This window comes from Temnothorax americanus, unplaced genomic scaffold (genome assembly GCF_048541705.1).
Source record: "Temnothorax americanus isolate GAGA-0224 unplaced genomic scaffold, ASM4854170v1 Scaffold24, whole genome shotgun sequence".
NCBI lineage: Eukaryota > Metazoa > Arthropoda > Insecta > Hymenoptera > Formicidae > Temnothorax > Temnothorax americanus.
The window spans coordinates 985,916-1,001,198 of NW_027509381.1; the positions used below are offsets into that span (position 1 = coordinate 985,916).

General features: G+C 35.4%; 1 protein-coding gene across 2 annotated transcripts; it reads right to left on the reverse strand.

Annotated features, from left to right (window-relative positions):
- Positions 1 to 968: 968 nt before the first annotated feature.
- Positions 969 to 4,303, reverse strand: LOC143898675 (uncharacterized). 2 transcript variants are annotated; one of them, XM_077408302.1, is made up of 4 exons: positions 2,229 to 4,303; positions 1,874 to 1,942; positions 1,694 to 1,774; positions 969 to 1,592 (listed from the first exon to the last, which is right to left on the reverse strand). In XM_077408302.1, exons 1-4 carry the CDS (start codon positions 2,424 to 2,426, stop codon positions 1,506 to 1,508), a joined length of 435 nt encoding a protein of 144 aa, XP_077264428.1. In that variant the 5' UTR covers positions 2,427 to 4,303; the 3' UTR covers positions 969 to 1,505. The 2 variants fall into 2 exon arrangements, with proteins under 2 accessions (XP_077264428.1, XP_077264427.1); XM_077408301.1 differs by having other exon boundaries at positions 1,694 to 1,783.
- Between the last annotated feature and the right edge of the window lie 10,980 nt (positions 4,304 to 15,283).

Below are 15,283 nucleotides of genomic sequence, written 5' to 3' on the forward strand. Positions count from 1 at the left end.
ATTAATTAAGAAATTATAACATAATATTATATAATATTATTATATTAATAGAAATAATGTACACACCACAGAAAAATTATAAATGCTAGATCCACAAGCATGTTGACGTGTTCATAATGGTTTGTGATATAAGGTATAATCATGCACCACTGATTCTCCACTGTAGAAGACCACCACATCATATCAATTATATTGGCCGTTTGGCTACACACTAGCCATCCAATTAATACCCATTTTATACACACATACAACTTTCGATATATTTTAGGAGTGCCTAACTCTTCCAATGTATTGTCTATATAGTAGCAAGTTTTTTTTACAAACATCCGCATTTCCTAGATAATATTATGCCAAACTACAATCCAACATTTATTGTAAATTATATTTATGTAAAAATTTTTAGACAATTATATTTCTGCTATAAGAACACTTATAATAGATTAACACATAGAGTCTTTTATAAATTAATCTAACAATAAGTCGAATATATGTGACGTATATACCTTGTGTTGATATGAACTCATAATAATAGATATAATGAGGACGAGAAAGTTCATTAGAATATTGAGTAGAGTAAATGTTGCCAAGAACCACTTTTCTACTTTAAATCCTACTACTACATAATAAAAAACATAACCGTAAACGATCCACAATGTTACATTATAAAAAATATTTAAATAAGGTTTCTTCAGAGTATGAATGCCGAAACCGAGAATGTGAAAGATCAAGAGCAGAGGATGTATGTACAGCTTGTTAAATTTTATATGGTATAAGTCACCATGTTCATCACAATCGTCATTTCTACCATAAACTGACAGTTGGATTGTATATCTAGCCGATATATAACTCGTTATTAAGGCGATAGAATAATACATAGATCAATGCATTAGCGTTATATTATAACCTAACTTTTCTCTAAACGAACACAATGACATAGCTAGCCGATCTAGTGTTTCTTGACACTATTAATGCTAATGATTAAATTGGTTTTAGCTTGCAGACACTGCTCAATTAAGGTATCTAACTTTGTATTATAATTTTTATTAAAATTATGGTATTAGATCTAAAGTAACTATATATTTATAATAATAAAAAATTTATAAGAAATCAATTCATAAGCTTATATGTCTCGTTGATCAAGCATTAACATTTTAAATTAAAAGAATCCTAACTATTTAATATATGTTATTTAATATATTCCTCAATCAAGATATGATTTATAAATGCTAAAAGAGCTGTTATTTAATAGAAATAGATGTATACAATTCATAGACAATATAAAAATTGATGTGACAATATAAATAAATGTATATGAAACATTAACGTGATATATAAAAAATATTAAATTAATTGTAATTATTTACACTGCATATTTTATAAATCAATATATTTATTTATAGCTTTAGATTACAAAATATATTAAGAAGAAATATTGAATAATAAGTTAGAAAGAGAATGTGATGAATTTCACAATTTCATATATGAGCTACTTGCTGTAGTATATGCTATATTTTTCTGTCAACTCTGTTCCATACAGGAACAAAATCCATTTGCGCCATAAAAATTACGATGGTGAGAGTCCAGACGAGAAACTGAAGAAAAATATCAAACAGAATTATTATTATTGGAAATTTTACAACTTAGCAAGCTAAGATTCTGCATAAAGTTAGAAATGATATTAAAGATGATTTACCTTACGAATAAAGGCGTAGCCGAAATAAAATAATCCCAAACCACTAAACTTCAATGGCCGTAATGATACTTGCAAAACAAACTGATAAATCTGCGTTACATTATAATGCCATTTTTATTTTAATATACTTAAATAAAAATTATTTTGAATCAAGAGATGATTATATAGGAAACATCTCACCTCTTCGCGAGCTTCCGCAAAACCAATGAGATTTGTTAATTTGTGGATAATGTTCTTGGTCTTGTGCGCCTGAAATATTATAAAATTAATTATGTTTAAATTTATAATTGTATTGTTTTCAATGATAAATTGGTAGTTTTACATAAAACAGAAATTTATAAATTTGTTTTATTACTGTAAAGAATTCTTTGCAATGTTAACATTTATTTCAATTTGATTGTTATTCACAATTATTAATCTTTAAGAAAAATTAAAGATTATGTCATTTGTTATGTAACTTTTTTATAATTTGCAAAAATTATTTTTTCCAATTAATCAAGAGACACGGTAGTGTCTCGTGCTAATATATATTTACCTTAGCGCTAACGCTTTCGCAAATGTGATTCAGTGATATGAGTTTTGTTAAAAATATGAAAAACCACAACATACTAGAAAGAAATGTTTTTAATATCACGTTATTGTTTATTATTTCTTTCAGATGTAATATCGTGTAATATTCGAAGTAAAACCCTTCGTTTAAGACAATGAAATAAGATATCATTTGCAAAGTCATTTGTACTCCGAAGAAACCATTTATATCGCGAGCTGTCCGGCAAAGTTCCAAATGGAGATGTCTAAAAAGATATTATTTTAATAAAAAACAAATAATTATTAAAAATATACTTGTATTTATAATATTAATCTATTATTTCTAAAATACAATATGCCTATATATATCGCTATATATTAGTGTCTTAAATGAATTAGCGCGATTAGAGCTGATTTATGGCAAGATTTATTGCGTCGTAAAACAGAATAAGTTATATTTATGTTTATTATAGTCCAAGAGCTGACGACACTTTTGGCCAAGTGATTTTATAAATAACGATTTTCCGTTATAACCTGCGTGGACGACTCTCCTTCGATAATCCGAACACCTGGCTGGCCGTACTTAGGGGGTTTAAAAGTACGCAGGTGAGAAAAAAAACCGATTTTCAAGTCATATAGTATAAGTCTTAATTTTTATCGGATATTGATAATTGCTCACTCAGGAACATACAAATAAATTGCCAGTTCGATTCCTCGGGGGCAATTAGTCGCCAGCCTTAATTAAAAATAATTAAAAATAATTATTTTCAAGTCATACTATAAAAACTGGGTTTTTTTTTACTAACAAGTATAGTGCTAACACATACCACCCAAAAAAAAACCAAGTGAAAATTTTGGTGGCAACATCTCTAAAAATATTATTGAAAATGCACAAAACCGGCGCGCGGCGGAGGGGTCTGATGATGGCCTCAATTGTTTTTAGCGTCCATGAGTTTTTAAAAACGTGTATTTTAACTATCATTATCGTATCAATTTATGAAAAAAATTGATAAATAATAAATAGTATGTAAAAATAAAAAAAATGGCTTTGCAGGCGCAGCGTTGCGTTTTTTGTGAAGAATAGTGATGGTATTAGTCCAATTATCTTCTTTTCTGACAAAACAGTATTGAAGTGTCGAATTGTTTTGAAGTCAAGAATTACACATGGGAATACGACCGCCGCGCCGAGAGGGAGAGAGGGAACCGAGGAAAAGGGCCGGCTACATTCTTAACTTTGCGTGGTTGACGGCGACATAAAGTCATCTGCAGTAAAGGAAAATAGTGAGAGTCATCCACGGGCAATAGCTTACCGTATCAAAATGTATTCATGGTAAAAGTTAGTTAATGGGGAAAATGCGTTAATTTTTGCTTTGAGACCAATTATGCATCGATTGACCCGACTTCTAGTCTTTAACACATTTACAGTTATTTAATTTTACATGTACATTTAATTTTTTTTATAAAGAGGCTTGCGTTGCATTTTAATTTACATTTAATAACACGATATTTCAGTATTCTAATATCGCGTAACATTGCCTTCGTCAAAATGCTACCTGAGCAAAATGGGACTTTTAGCTTCGTGGAAAATATGCCATCCAGAATTTTAGGTCGGAGCGAATACCCTGCACGTATTTGACGATCTGCGTCTCAATTTAAAAGTGTTTAGAAATAATTAGTTGTCGTAATACTTGACTATTTACAGTTAAAAAAAAATTAGTATTGTAGTATATCAAATAAATAGCGAAGTTAAATAATAATAAGAGTAATAATAAGAGAATAGCGAAATTAAAGTTATAGTGGTTAATATCTTAATAGCCGGATATAACCGTCAGACCCCTCCGCCGGCTTTGTGCATTTTCAGTAATTTTTTTAGAGATGTTGTCACCAAAATTTTCACTTGGCTTTTTTTGGGTGGTATGTGTTAGCACTATACTTGTTAGTAAAAAAAACCCAGCTTTTATAATATGACTTGAAAATAACTATTTTTAATTATTTTTAAAGCCTGGCGACTAATTCCCCCCGAGCAATCGAACTGGCAATTTATTTGCATGTTCCTGAGTGATCAATTATCAATATCCGATAAAAATTAAGACGGCCAGCCAGGTGTTCGGATTATCGAAGGAGAGTCGTCCACGCAGGTTATGACGGAAAATCGTGATTTATAAAATCACTTGGCCAAAAGTGTCGTCAGCTCTCCTGCCTATTATATTTTTACATAAATTAGAAAAGTAATTTACATTACGATCCATAATATGTGTTTGCGATTCTTAGCATTTCGAACGTTGTAGCCTTTAACGTCAAGATATTTTTTCCACTTGCATCTTAGTCCACAGTCTTCTGTTTCTGATAGTTGCTTAATATGATCGTTTATTTTATCTAACCTATCACCAATATGTCTATAATTTAAGAAATATTTAGGAAAAGCGCAAAAAATTTTTATGCATAACAGAATTAAAACAAAAAAATTGTCCGCTCATTATCTTCTTTTACATCAAATTTTTAATTTTATAGATACGGAAGTGTATTACAATATAACATTAACATACAATGATTTAATATATTTTTTGTATTGTACTTGTTTTAATATATTTGTTTTGAAAAATTAAGAATTTATCAAGTTAAATTACTTAAAAGTTTTAATAATACTCGCGGTAATTTTATGATTATAACAAAATAAGATTTGCAAACCTTAGAAGAAGAATAAACGTTATATCCGTGATGGTGTTAACATATATAGAATAAGACATAACGAAAGGCATAAATATGGCCCTTGTATCATGGAGCATTCCTATGCACACTAAAGAATCCAAAGTCCATGTTATGCAAATCATTAAAAACCACATAATCAACGCTTTTCTTGTTAAATTTCTTATTTTATAGTATTCTTTAGGTATACCGAGCTCTTCCAATGTATCATCCACAAGATCTAACTTTCTTGTATACTGCCGGTATTTCTGAGAATAACAGCAGTCAGAAAATTTATAAAACTAGGAGACTCTTCTTCTAATCAAGAGACACGATAGTATCTCGCGTTAAGTATACGCGAAGCGAGACTGCACCGTGTTTAATATACATAAGACATATACGTATAATAATGATACACTTAATAGTAAAGCACAGCGTATACACGATACAAATTTAATTAAAAGTTTTCATTAAATTATCTAATGCAAAGTGCAACATTAAAAACAAAATTTATTAGTTGATTGCACCTTTAATATTTTAATAAAGATAAATTAATATATAAAATATATTTCGAAAATAGAGAAATTTATTTTATCTCACATTTTTAAATATATTAAATAAGTAATGTTGAAATTAGTTATTTTTATATTCTAGGATGTGCTATTCTAATTTGATTGTTTTATTTTAGATATCACACTTTATTAAAACATTGATAAATAAAACTCATACCTCGTACTTGCAAATGGTGATAATTATGGATGTTATTGCTGCAAGCAAATTTACTGTCATCTCAATATTTATTACTCCAGTATATACTCCTTCCCAAAACAGATAGGTCATCGTATAATATAACACATAAGCATAAACACTCCACATAGTTAATATATAGAAAATACTCAAGCGATATCTAGGCTGGTTTAAAGGATATCTAAAAATTCCAAAACCTAAAAAAGAGGCGGCTAAGAAAATAGGACTTAGCGCCTTTTCTACAGTGTCGATCATAATAACGGAGACTCTCGCAATTCTATGATGTGTTAACTGTTAAAATTTTCAGGTTGCAACGTTCACATTGTGCAAACATCACATTTATTATTATGATGAAATGGCTACATAATTATATCGTAAATGTCTTTAAACATTAACCGATAGCACAGTTGAGATAATCGATCCGCATACAAAGCATAGGGGAGACCGGGACTATGTATCCACACTTTATGCTTTTTTCAAGTTTACTAAAAAACTAATAAAAATATTATATTTAAAAATATATTTGGCTAAAATTTTAATGGTATAACCTTTCAACCTTGCTATTAAAAAAAACATAATTAGAATCGTTGATCATTTAACATTTTAAAGAGGCGAATTTTTTAAGTGCATGGACAAGTCAAGCGTAGACAGATAGCTCCATATGCGGGGCTTATCTGTCCACATATAATACAAAACACATTATTTATATTAATTTTTATATTTATTTATAATATTATTTATTATTCATATATAATATTGAAAAAACTGCCTAGTTGTTGGAGTCAGAGAAGTAATAGGCACACACACACACAACACACACACACACAACACACACACTTTGTGTAGTTTTTTTTACAAGTTTCCTGCGTAGAGCTGATTTTTCTTTATATATGGTGGCGTTAAACTGATTTTGAGTCTGTTGCAAAATCAATGTGATTCTTTTGTCCCCTCAATTCTATAATCTTTTTTTATTTGGAGCCTCTTATTTTATTCTCGGCGTTTGAAAATACTCAGTAATTTAAGACAAACTTATATATTTAACTTGACGTGTATTTTTAAAATTTGATGACGATTCTTGAATCTCAGGATCAAGTAGTTGCTCGTAAGTCACTTTTTTACAGTAGCAAGTGAGAGCCCGAACACATTTATTCTAAAGCTGTTTTTACGAAAAGATTCTCGCTCAATTTTTATTTTTTTAATCACTTTAAGTATAATTTCATTTGATATGTCTACTTTATTCGTATTAAGGAAAGTCTTTTGCTTTTGTAGTTATGCACCATTATCTATTTATAAAAGAACAATTCGTCACCACACACATTAAAGTATGGATACATTGCCCCATCAAAAATAGGACAGATAGCTCTGACCACGTTTTTCAGTCTTTAACATGTTGCCAATTTGAGATAATGCGGAATTAATTAAGATTTGACGCTTCTTACATTTGATAACTATATATTAATTGATAATATTATGAATTGCTTACTTTAATTTGAGTTAAACTACTGTCGCACAGCAAATTTTTCGACCGTCAAAAAATGTGAATAATTGTTTTCGCTTTTCTTTTAATGTATATAGCGTCTGCGAGAGGCATCGCAATAAGAAAACAAACAACATTTAAATATCTTACGTAGGGTATTTTTCAACTACTTGTTACAATGGTAAAGACATCTGTCTTTGACATTCTTAAAACTTGAGATAGCAGTACTGTGGACACATAGCTCCCGTGGACAGAGAGCCCCGGTCTCCCCTATAATGCACTTACTTTTGAATTGCATTTTGCACTTTCTATGCATATTTACTTGCGTTACATGTGAAACGCTAAAATAATGTAATTAAATTTAATTTTGACATAATTTTAATTAAGTTCTTCAAAGAAGTTGGTTTATTTTATTATTATGTTTTATATTACCAATAAATTGTGTTAATTGAAAAGGAATATGATTACACACAATATTATTATTCGTTTTATCTTTTTGAAGTATTACAATTTATACTGCAGATATTTATAATATAATATGTGTTTATTATTTATTTAAATAAATACATACTTTATATGACTATGGTGAAAAACTGAAGGTTTACAATATGACGTACGTTCTTTGTCTTATTTAGTCTTACACAATTATGTAAAAAAATCAATTTTTGTGTTCTAATTTTTTGTGACGGATATTTGTGATAAAATTTATTTTAAAAAAACTAACTGTATATATTAAACAAATAAAAATGTACATGTTGGCTGTAAGAAAATAATTAACAATTATTGAAAACTAACAGCAAAAAATTGTAAGTATTATTGTGTAAAATTAAACGTTATTTATTACATAAATTGTAAAATTTGAAGACATATTTGCACATATTAGATTTTAGAATAAGAATAAAATTTTAAAAGTAGATTTAGATTTTAGAATAAAATTGTTAAGCATAAGAAACAAAAGAAGACAAATATATTGAGATACTATTCATAGATTTTTATAATGACAAATGTTATTTATATCTGACGTTGGAATCAATTGCCTTGCTAAAAGAAATATATATCAACGCCATAAGTAATTATGGATCAACTTAAACATGATTTATTTGTGAACAAGAAATAAATTATTAATGAAATTTTTGCCGAAATTTATGTTATTATTTCATTAAATTAATTGTGTTACATTTGTTATTCATTTTGAAAATTGTTAATAAACATTTACAAGTTTTTAAGTTATTTTTAACTGCATCATAATGATTACGTACGTTATAACCGTCATGCAAAACTGGAAAAGAATAAATCAATTAATTTTCTCACTTGGTATAAAAGCAGCACTTAAAATGCTAATAAATTAAAAATCGCAAGTTAAATGACATAATAACGATACATATTAATAACACTTTTGATAATTAATTTTTGAAACTAATATACAAAATATAAAAATGAAATGCTGAGGATGGTAAAGTTAAAAGTGAACCTTTCGAAGAAATGCATTGCCAAAGTAGAAAAGACCCATTCCAGAAAATTTTAACGGATGCCGCATTGTTTGCAAGGTAAACTGATGAATTTATAGATAAATGACTATTATTTAATTTTATTTAATTTGCTTTACTTACTCTTTTTATGCTAAAATACTGTTGCGCTCGCCGAGTTCGCGTTCACGTCTCACCGCTCGTTCTCTCACTCGCTCGCGCAACCGGCACTCGCGGTCAATGAGGCGACACAATATTAAAATAGGAAAGACTCGTTTATTAGAGCAAACGGAATAAATACAGAATCGAGCCGTCACGTTCGCTCAGAGACGGAGGCTCGGAACAACAACAACAACTGAAAAACAGTCAATCGATAAATCCATAACAGCTGGTCGTCAGGGACGCTTCGCAACTCGCCGCCTTGTAACGGGTGTCAGAGCACGGGCGCAACACTGCTCCCCCTCTTCAAGATTGTCGTCCCGACAATCCTGGAGAGCATTGTCATAGCGGCTCTTCCTGCTGCGGATTCCAGGGCACGTGGATGGTCCTCGCCCTACCCCGAGCTGCTGCAACGGGTTACCGGGCCTCATCCTTTCTAGTCCCAATCCGCTTCTTCGGGCTAGTCCCCTTTCAGCTTCTTCTTTGGAGAGAGCTGGCCAGACTCCCTCCATAGCCTACTCTCGGGCGACTCCCAATACTCTTCGCAGGAAAGACCGTCTCCTTTCTTCGCGCCGCTCCTATTCCATCTTTGCAGTCGCCGACGCAGCTCTGGAGTTCTTCGGACAAAAGGGGGAAACTTCCCATGGACCCGGCGCCCCGTAGGGCTCCCCTAGTCCCCGCCCGGCATTCGCCCTATGGCCCACTGGAAAACCATGGGTCAAAAACCGTGAGCAGGCGGCTTCTTCAGAGAAGAGTCTCGGATCCTTTAGGGAACCCTTCCTATCCCCCAAGAACGAAGACTTACCTTAAACAAAAACAGTAACATAACACGCAGTAACATTGATAAAAAGAAAACTCTCAAACAAACTACCGGGTTCCGATTCTTTACGAATTTCCCACCGTCCTTTCCGAAAAAGGAGCTAACCTATCCGCATGTACTACCTTCTTTTTGTGCTTAGGCGTTCTTTGGATACAAAAGACCACATTACTTAATCTTTTCACAACTAAGAAAGGACCTTCCCAACTACTCTGCAATTTCGGGGCTTTCCCCTTCTTCCTTCGAGAATTATAAAACTATACTCTCTGTCCTTCGCGAGGAAGATTCTTCCTAGTACTTCGGTCGTACCAGGTTTTCATTCTAGAAGACTTAATTTTCATCCTTTTTCTAACCTCAGAATGTATTCCCTCTAATTTTTCTCTCAATCTCTTGACGAACCCGCCTTCCGATCTAGGCTCTTCCTCCTGAAGAACCGGAGGGCTTCCTTGTAACAGGTCCAAGGGTAGCCTAAGATCTCGAGCACAACACATCTCTGCAGGAGTCACTCCGGTAACCTCATGCTTCGAAGACCTATAAGCCAAAAGAAATAAGGGAATCCACTGATCCCAATTTTTCTGATTTTCAGAGATATACTTAGCTATGTAGTTTATAATTGTCTGATGCTGTCTTTCGACTTGACCATCTGACTGAGGATGCAAGGCGGTAGTCTTGGTTTTTCTAATCCCGAGAAGTCCCACTACCTCCGCGAAAAGCCTTGACTCAAAATTCCTCCCCTGATCCGTATGGACTTCAGAGGGAACTCCATGTCGAGAAACAAACTGACCAATAAAAGTTTTTGCTACTATTCTCGCCCTGATATTTTTTAAAGGAAATGCTTCCACCCACTTAGTGAAGCAATCTACAATTACTAACAAATACTTGTTTCCAGATTTAGTCAAAGGAAGAGGACCAAGTATGTCTATCTGGACCCTTTCGAAAGGAACTCCTACATTGAAGATCTGCAACGGAGACTTTCTCTTCCCCGAGGGGCCCTTCTTTGCAACACAGACCTCGCAAGACCTACACCAGTCCTTCACGTCTCGTTTACAGGTTGCCCAGTAAAATCGTTTCCGGATTTTCTCAAGAGTCTTGTTTACTCCAAAATGCCCCCCTGACGAAGAATCGTGTGCCTCCTCCAGAATTTGTTTAATTCGACTTTGTGGCACCACGAGTTGATAAATCCTAGATCTCAAATTAGGGGCTTCCCACTTCTTATAGAGAACGCCATTTTTCAAAATAAGAGCATCCCAATAAGACAGATAAATCTGCGCCGAGACGTCTCTCTCGTAGATCTCAGAACGAGTCGGACGTTCCCCCAGCTCTTTACCTCGATAAATTATTGCGATACTCTGATCCTCCTGCTGCTGCTTTCTCCAATCTTCCAAAGTTTCTCCCTCTAAAACTATCCGTGCGACTGTCTTTTTCAACGCCTCAACATTTCTCTCCTCTATTCTTTTGCAAAATATACAGCCGTTTTCTTCACACTGACGCCTGGATAGACCGTCGGCGTTTCTGTGCAAAAGTCCCTTTCGGTAGCCAATTTCGAAGTCAAACTGCTGGAGCTTTTCCAGCCAGCAAGCTAGTTGTCCTTCTAAATTTTTAAAGGACATGAGCCATCTAAGGGAAGCATGATCTGTACGGATAATAAACTTTTGACCCAAAAGATAATGTCGGAAAGATTTGACCGAATTCACTATTGCAAGTAATTCTCGTCGAGTAACACAATAATTCTTTTCCGTCTTACTTAATACACGGCTGAAATACGCAATAACCTTTTCCTGCCCGTCCTGAATCTGCGATAACACCGCACCGATACCGATGTTAGAGGCGTCCGTGTCTAGCACGAACTCACCCTCCCCTTTCGGGAAAGAAAGTAATGGGGGAGACGTCAACGCCTGTTTCAAATTATCAAAAGAATTTTGACATTTATTTCCCCAAATAAATTTAACTTGATTTCCAGTCAATGTAAAAAGGGGTTTGGCAATGGAAAAGAAATCTTTCACGAATTTTCGGTAATAAGAACAAAAACCGAGAAAACTGCGCAACAGCTTCTTAGAATGAGGAATCTTCCAATCTTTCACGGCAGCAATCTTTTCGGGATCCGTAGCAACGCCTTTTGCCGAAACTACATGTCCCAAATATCTAACCCTTTTTTGAAAAAGCACACATTTTTTCGGATTAATTTTCAAATTGGCTAAACGTAACTGAGAAAATACTTCCTCCAAATTTTTAATCATCTCTTCGAAACTTTTACCAAAAACAATTAGGTCGTCCAAGTATAATAAACAAATCTTCAATAGTAATTTTCGTAGGACCTTTTCCATTAATCGCTGAAATGTGGCAGGGGCGTTGCACAATCCAAATGGCATTACTGTAAATTGCTAAAGTCCCTTTCCAATAGAAAAAGCTGTTTTTTTGCGATCCTCCGGACGGATCTTAATTTGCCAGTAACCGCTCTTAAGATCAAGAGTAGAAAACCAACTGTAACCTGATAACTGATATAAGATATCATCTATCCTGGACAAAGGATAAGAATCCTTTTTAGTCACTTTGTTTACCTCCCGAAAATCAACGCAAAAACGAATCGAACCATCTTTTTTCCTTACAACTTACAAGGACAGCCGGTGAAATCCAAGGGCTATAAGACTCCTCGATCACACCCTGTTCTCTCATCTCCTCAATAATTTCGTCGACTTCCTTTCGCATACGAAAAGGAATACGTCGGGGAGTTTGTTTAATTGGAGTAGTTCCTTCCTCTAAGTTAATCTCATGATTAACAATTTCACAATTGCCCGCAATTACGTTTTCGGAAAAGACATCCTGGAATTTATTTAAAAATTTAGCGAAAACTTTCTTCCGTTCCTTATCTAGATCCTCAGAATTTTTTTCATATAGTTCCTTTAAAAAGGGGGCGACATTTTCAGAAAAATTTTCTACCCGAGAGCAATTCAAAACTTTTCCATCACTCAGCTTTATTTTTCTAAAAACTGAATCAAAAATTTTCCCTAAATTTACGATTTTCAAGAAATCTCCTCCTAACAAACATTCGTCACTTATTTCAGCCACGAACATCGAAACCTTTTTCGAAAATTCCCCGATTTGAACTACAACCTCAACTTTGAACTCCACAGGGACCTTTTCCCCGGTAGGATATCGTAGAAAACAATTTTCAACCCGAATTTTTCTTTTAGTCTCCTCAAGGAACTTCCTACTTAAAATGGAGACATCGGAACCCGTGTCAATTTTAAAATTACAATCCTTTCCATCTAACTTCCCCTTGTAACAAAAATTTAAAGAATTACACTTATTAACGCTAACGGAACGTATCTCTACATCCGAGGTTTTGTTCGCGCAGGTCACTCTCCCCCCGCCGAGAGTAACTAATCCGCGTTTCCCTTTTTCGTGTTACTAGGACATTCCGCCCGGATATGTCCGACTTTTTCACAAAGCCAGCATTCCTTATTAGAGGAAGCACAGTACCGGTTATTACGCGAGAAACCCTTGCGGCCATATTCCTCCTTCTTTTCCTCGATTTTACCATGCGCGTCATCCTTCTTTTCTTCTTTTTCGAAACGCTTACCAAAATTCTCTTTTCTTTTCTCGAAACCTCCAAAATTTTCCCCGTGAATGGCTTTAACAGCTTTCGCCCTTTCTACCGCTAACTTTAAGGAGGTAATTCCTTCCAATTGTAAAGTTCTTTTTACAAAGCCGTCCAAAAGTGCCGAAATAAATTGCGAGCACGCGACTTTATCTCGGACCGCGTAAAAGCACTCGGGATACGCTAGACGGGCAAGTCTCTCTAACTCAAAACCGAGTGACGCGAAATCCTCTCCGTATTTTTGCTTTCGAATTATGAAAAGCGAATAATAATTCTGAGAGAGGTGTCCCTCCCCAAAGCGTAATTCCAGCTTTGACTTTAATTCCGCGTACTCCAAGCTCCCGGCGATATTCTCGACCGAATCCAGAATCGAGCGCGCTTTCCCTCTTAAGCACGAGGCTAACGCAATAGTTCTCGACACGTCACTCCACTGATTCGCACGCGCGATAATCTCAAATTGAGAGAAAAACTCTCGCAGCGGGACCGACCCATCGTAAACGTCGGGCTTAAGTTTAAAGCCCAGCTCCACGCGCGCGTCATTTGCTCCCGGAAATGCGGTACAAGCCACCGGAAACGCTCGCGTACCGCTCACTACCGGAAACACGCCATAAGTTGACGTACCCGGCGCGCGCTCACCACCCGCCCCGGGAAACGCAGAACGCATCCCCGAACTCCGCGTTTCTTCGGTCGCTCTATTTATGGTAGGACTTAGCTGTAAAGAACGGAGACGTTGTAGCTCCTCGTCCCGGCGCCGCAGCTCCTCCGCTTGCCTCTCGTCCCGACGTCGCAGCTCCTCCGTATGCTGCGCCTCCCTCCGCGCTTGTTCTTCGCGCAGCTGCCGCACTTCTTCGATGACGGTCTGCAGAGTCGCCGCTAACGACGTCACCTCCGGGGCGTCCGGCTGCGGTGTCCCCACTCGTGCTCGCTTCCTCGAGGAAGGCGCCGATGAGGCCATTCCGTCCGTTTGAATCTCTGTCGCTCTCCTGTTCCGCGGTCGCTCGTCCAATCCCGGACAAGCCCCCAAAAATGTTGCGCTCGCCGAGTTCGCGTTCACGTCTCACCGCTCGTTCTCTTACTCGCTCGCGCAACCGGCACTCGCGGTCAATGAGGCGACACAATATTAAAATAGGAAAAACTCGTTTATTAGAGCAAACGGAATAAATACAGAATCGAGCCGTCACGTTCGCTCGGAGACGGGGGCTCGGAACAACAACAACAACTGAAAAACAATCAATCGATAAATCCATAACAGCTGGTCGTCAGGGACGCTTCGCAACTTGCCGCCTTGTAACGGGTGTCAGAGCACGGGCGCAACAATACTTTTTACCTCCTCCGAAATGTTAGCGAATTGACGTACACTTGTCAATTGATGAATTACTTTATCATTTTTGTTAGCCTGAAATATGGAATTAATTATAGAATAAAATCTATGTGTGCGTGCGTGCGCGCGCGTGCGTGTGTGTGTGTGTGTGTGTGTGATTTTACCTTAATCGTACCATTCTCACAAATGGTATATTTATGGTGTAGAGTTTAAATAAATAAAAAAAAAACCATAAGCCTATATTGAACAAGTTCAAATAGAATATTGCTGAATGTATTTCTTCATCTGATTGTTTCCGTATTAGCATCAAGCACAAGTAATAACATAGTGCAGTTAAATATAAAAGATAGGATGCCATTTCGAAAGTTATTTGTGTCCCAAATATTGAATTCAGTTCGCGAGCAAGGTGTCATATTTCTAAATGAAGATGCCTGCCAAAAGACACATTTGGTTATAAAAAAATATAGATAATTATATGTGTGGCAACTCATATCATTTTAAGAATCCAAGTGATTCTTATAATTTATTTTTATTGCTTTTTAATATATAGTTCTATCTTATTTAATTATCAAGAGACACGGTAGTGTCTCGCGCCAAGTACACGCGGAGCGAGACCGACCGTGACTCTTTTACGCGACGCGACGGGTTGCGAGTACCCGAGATGTTGAGATCTCGATAACGAGTGAACGGATCAAGTTCTAAGTAGGCTTGATCGATAGCTTGGGGTCCAATTAGGGGGGGGTTTCTCTCATAATATTCCGCTACGTGCCTTACGAGCGGAGATATTGCGAC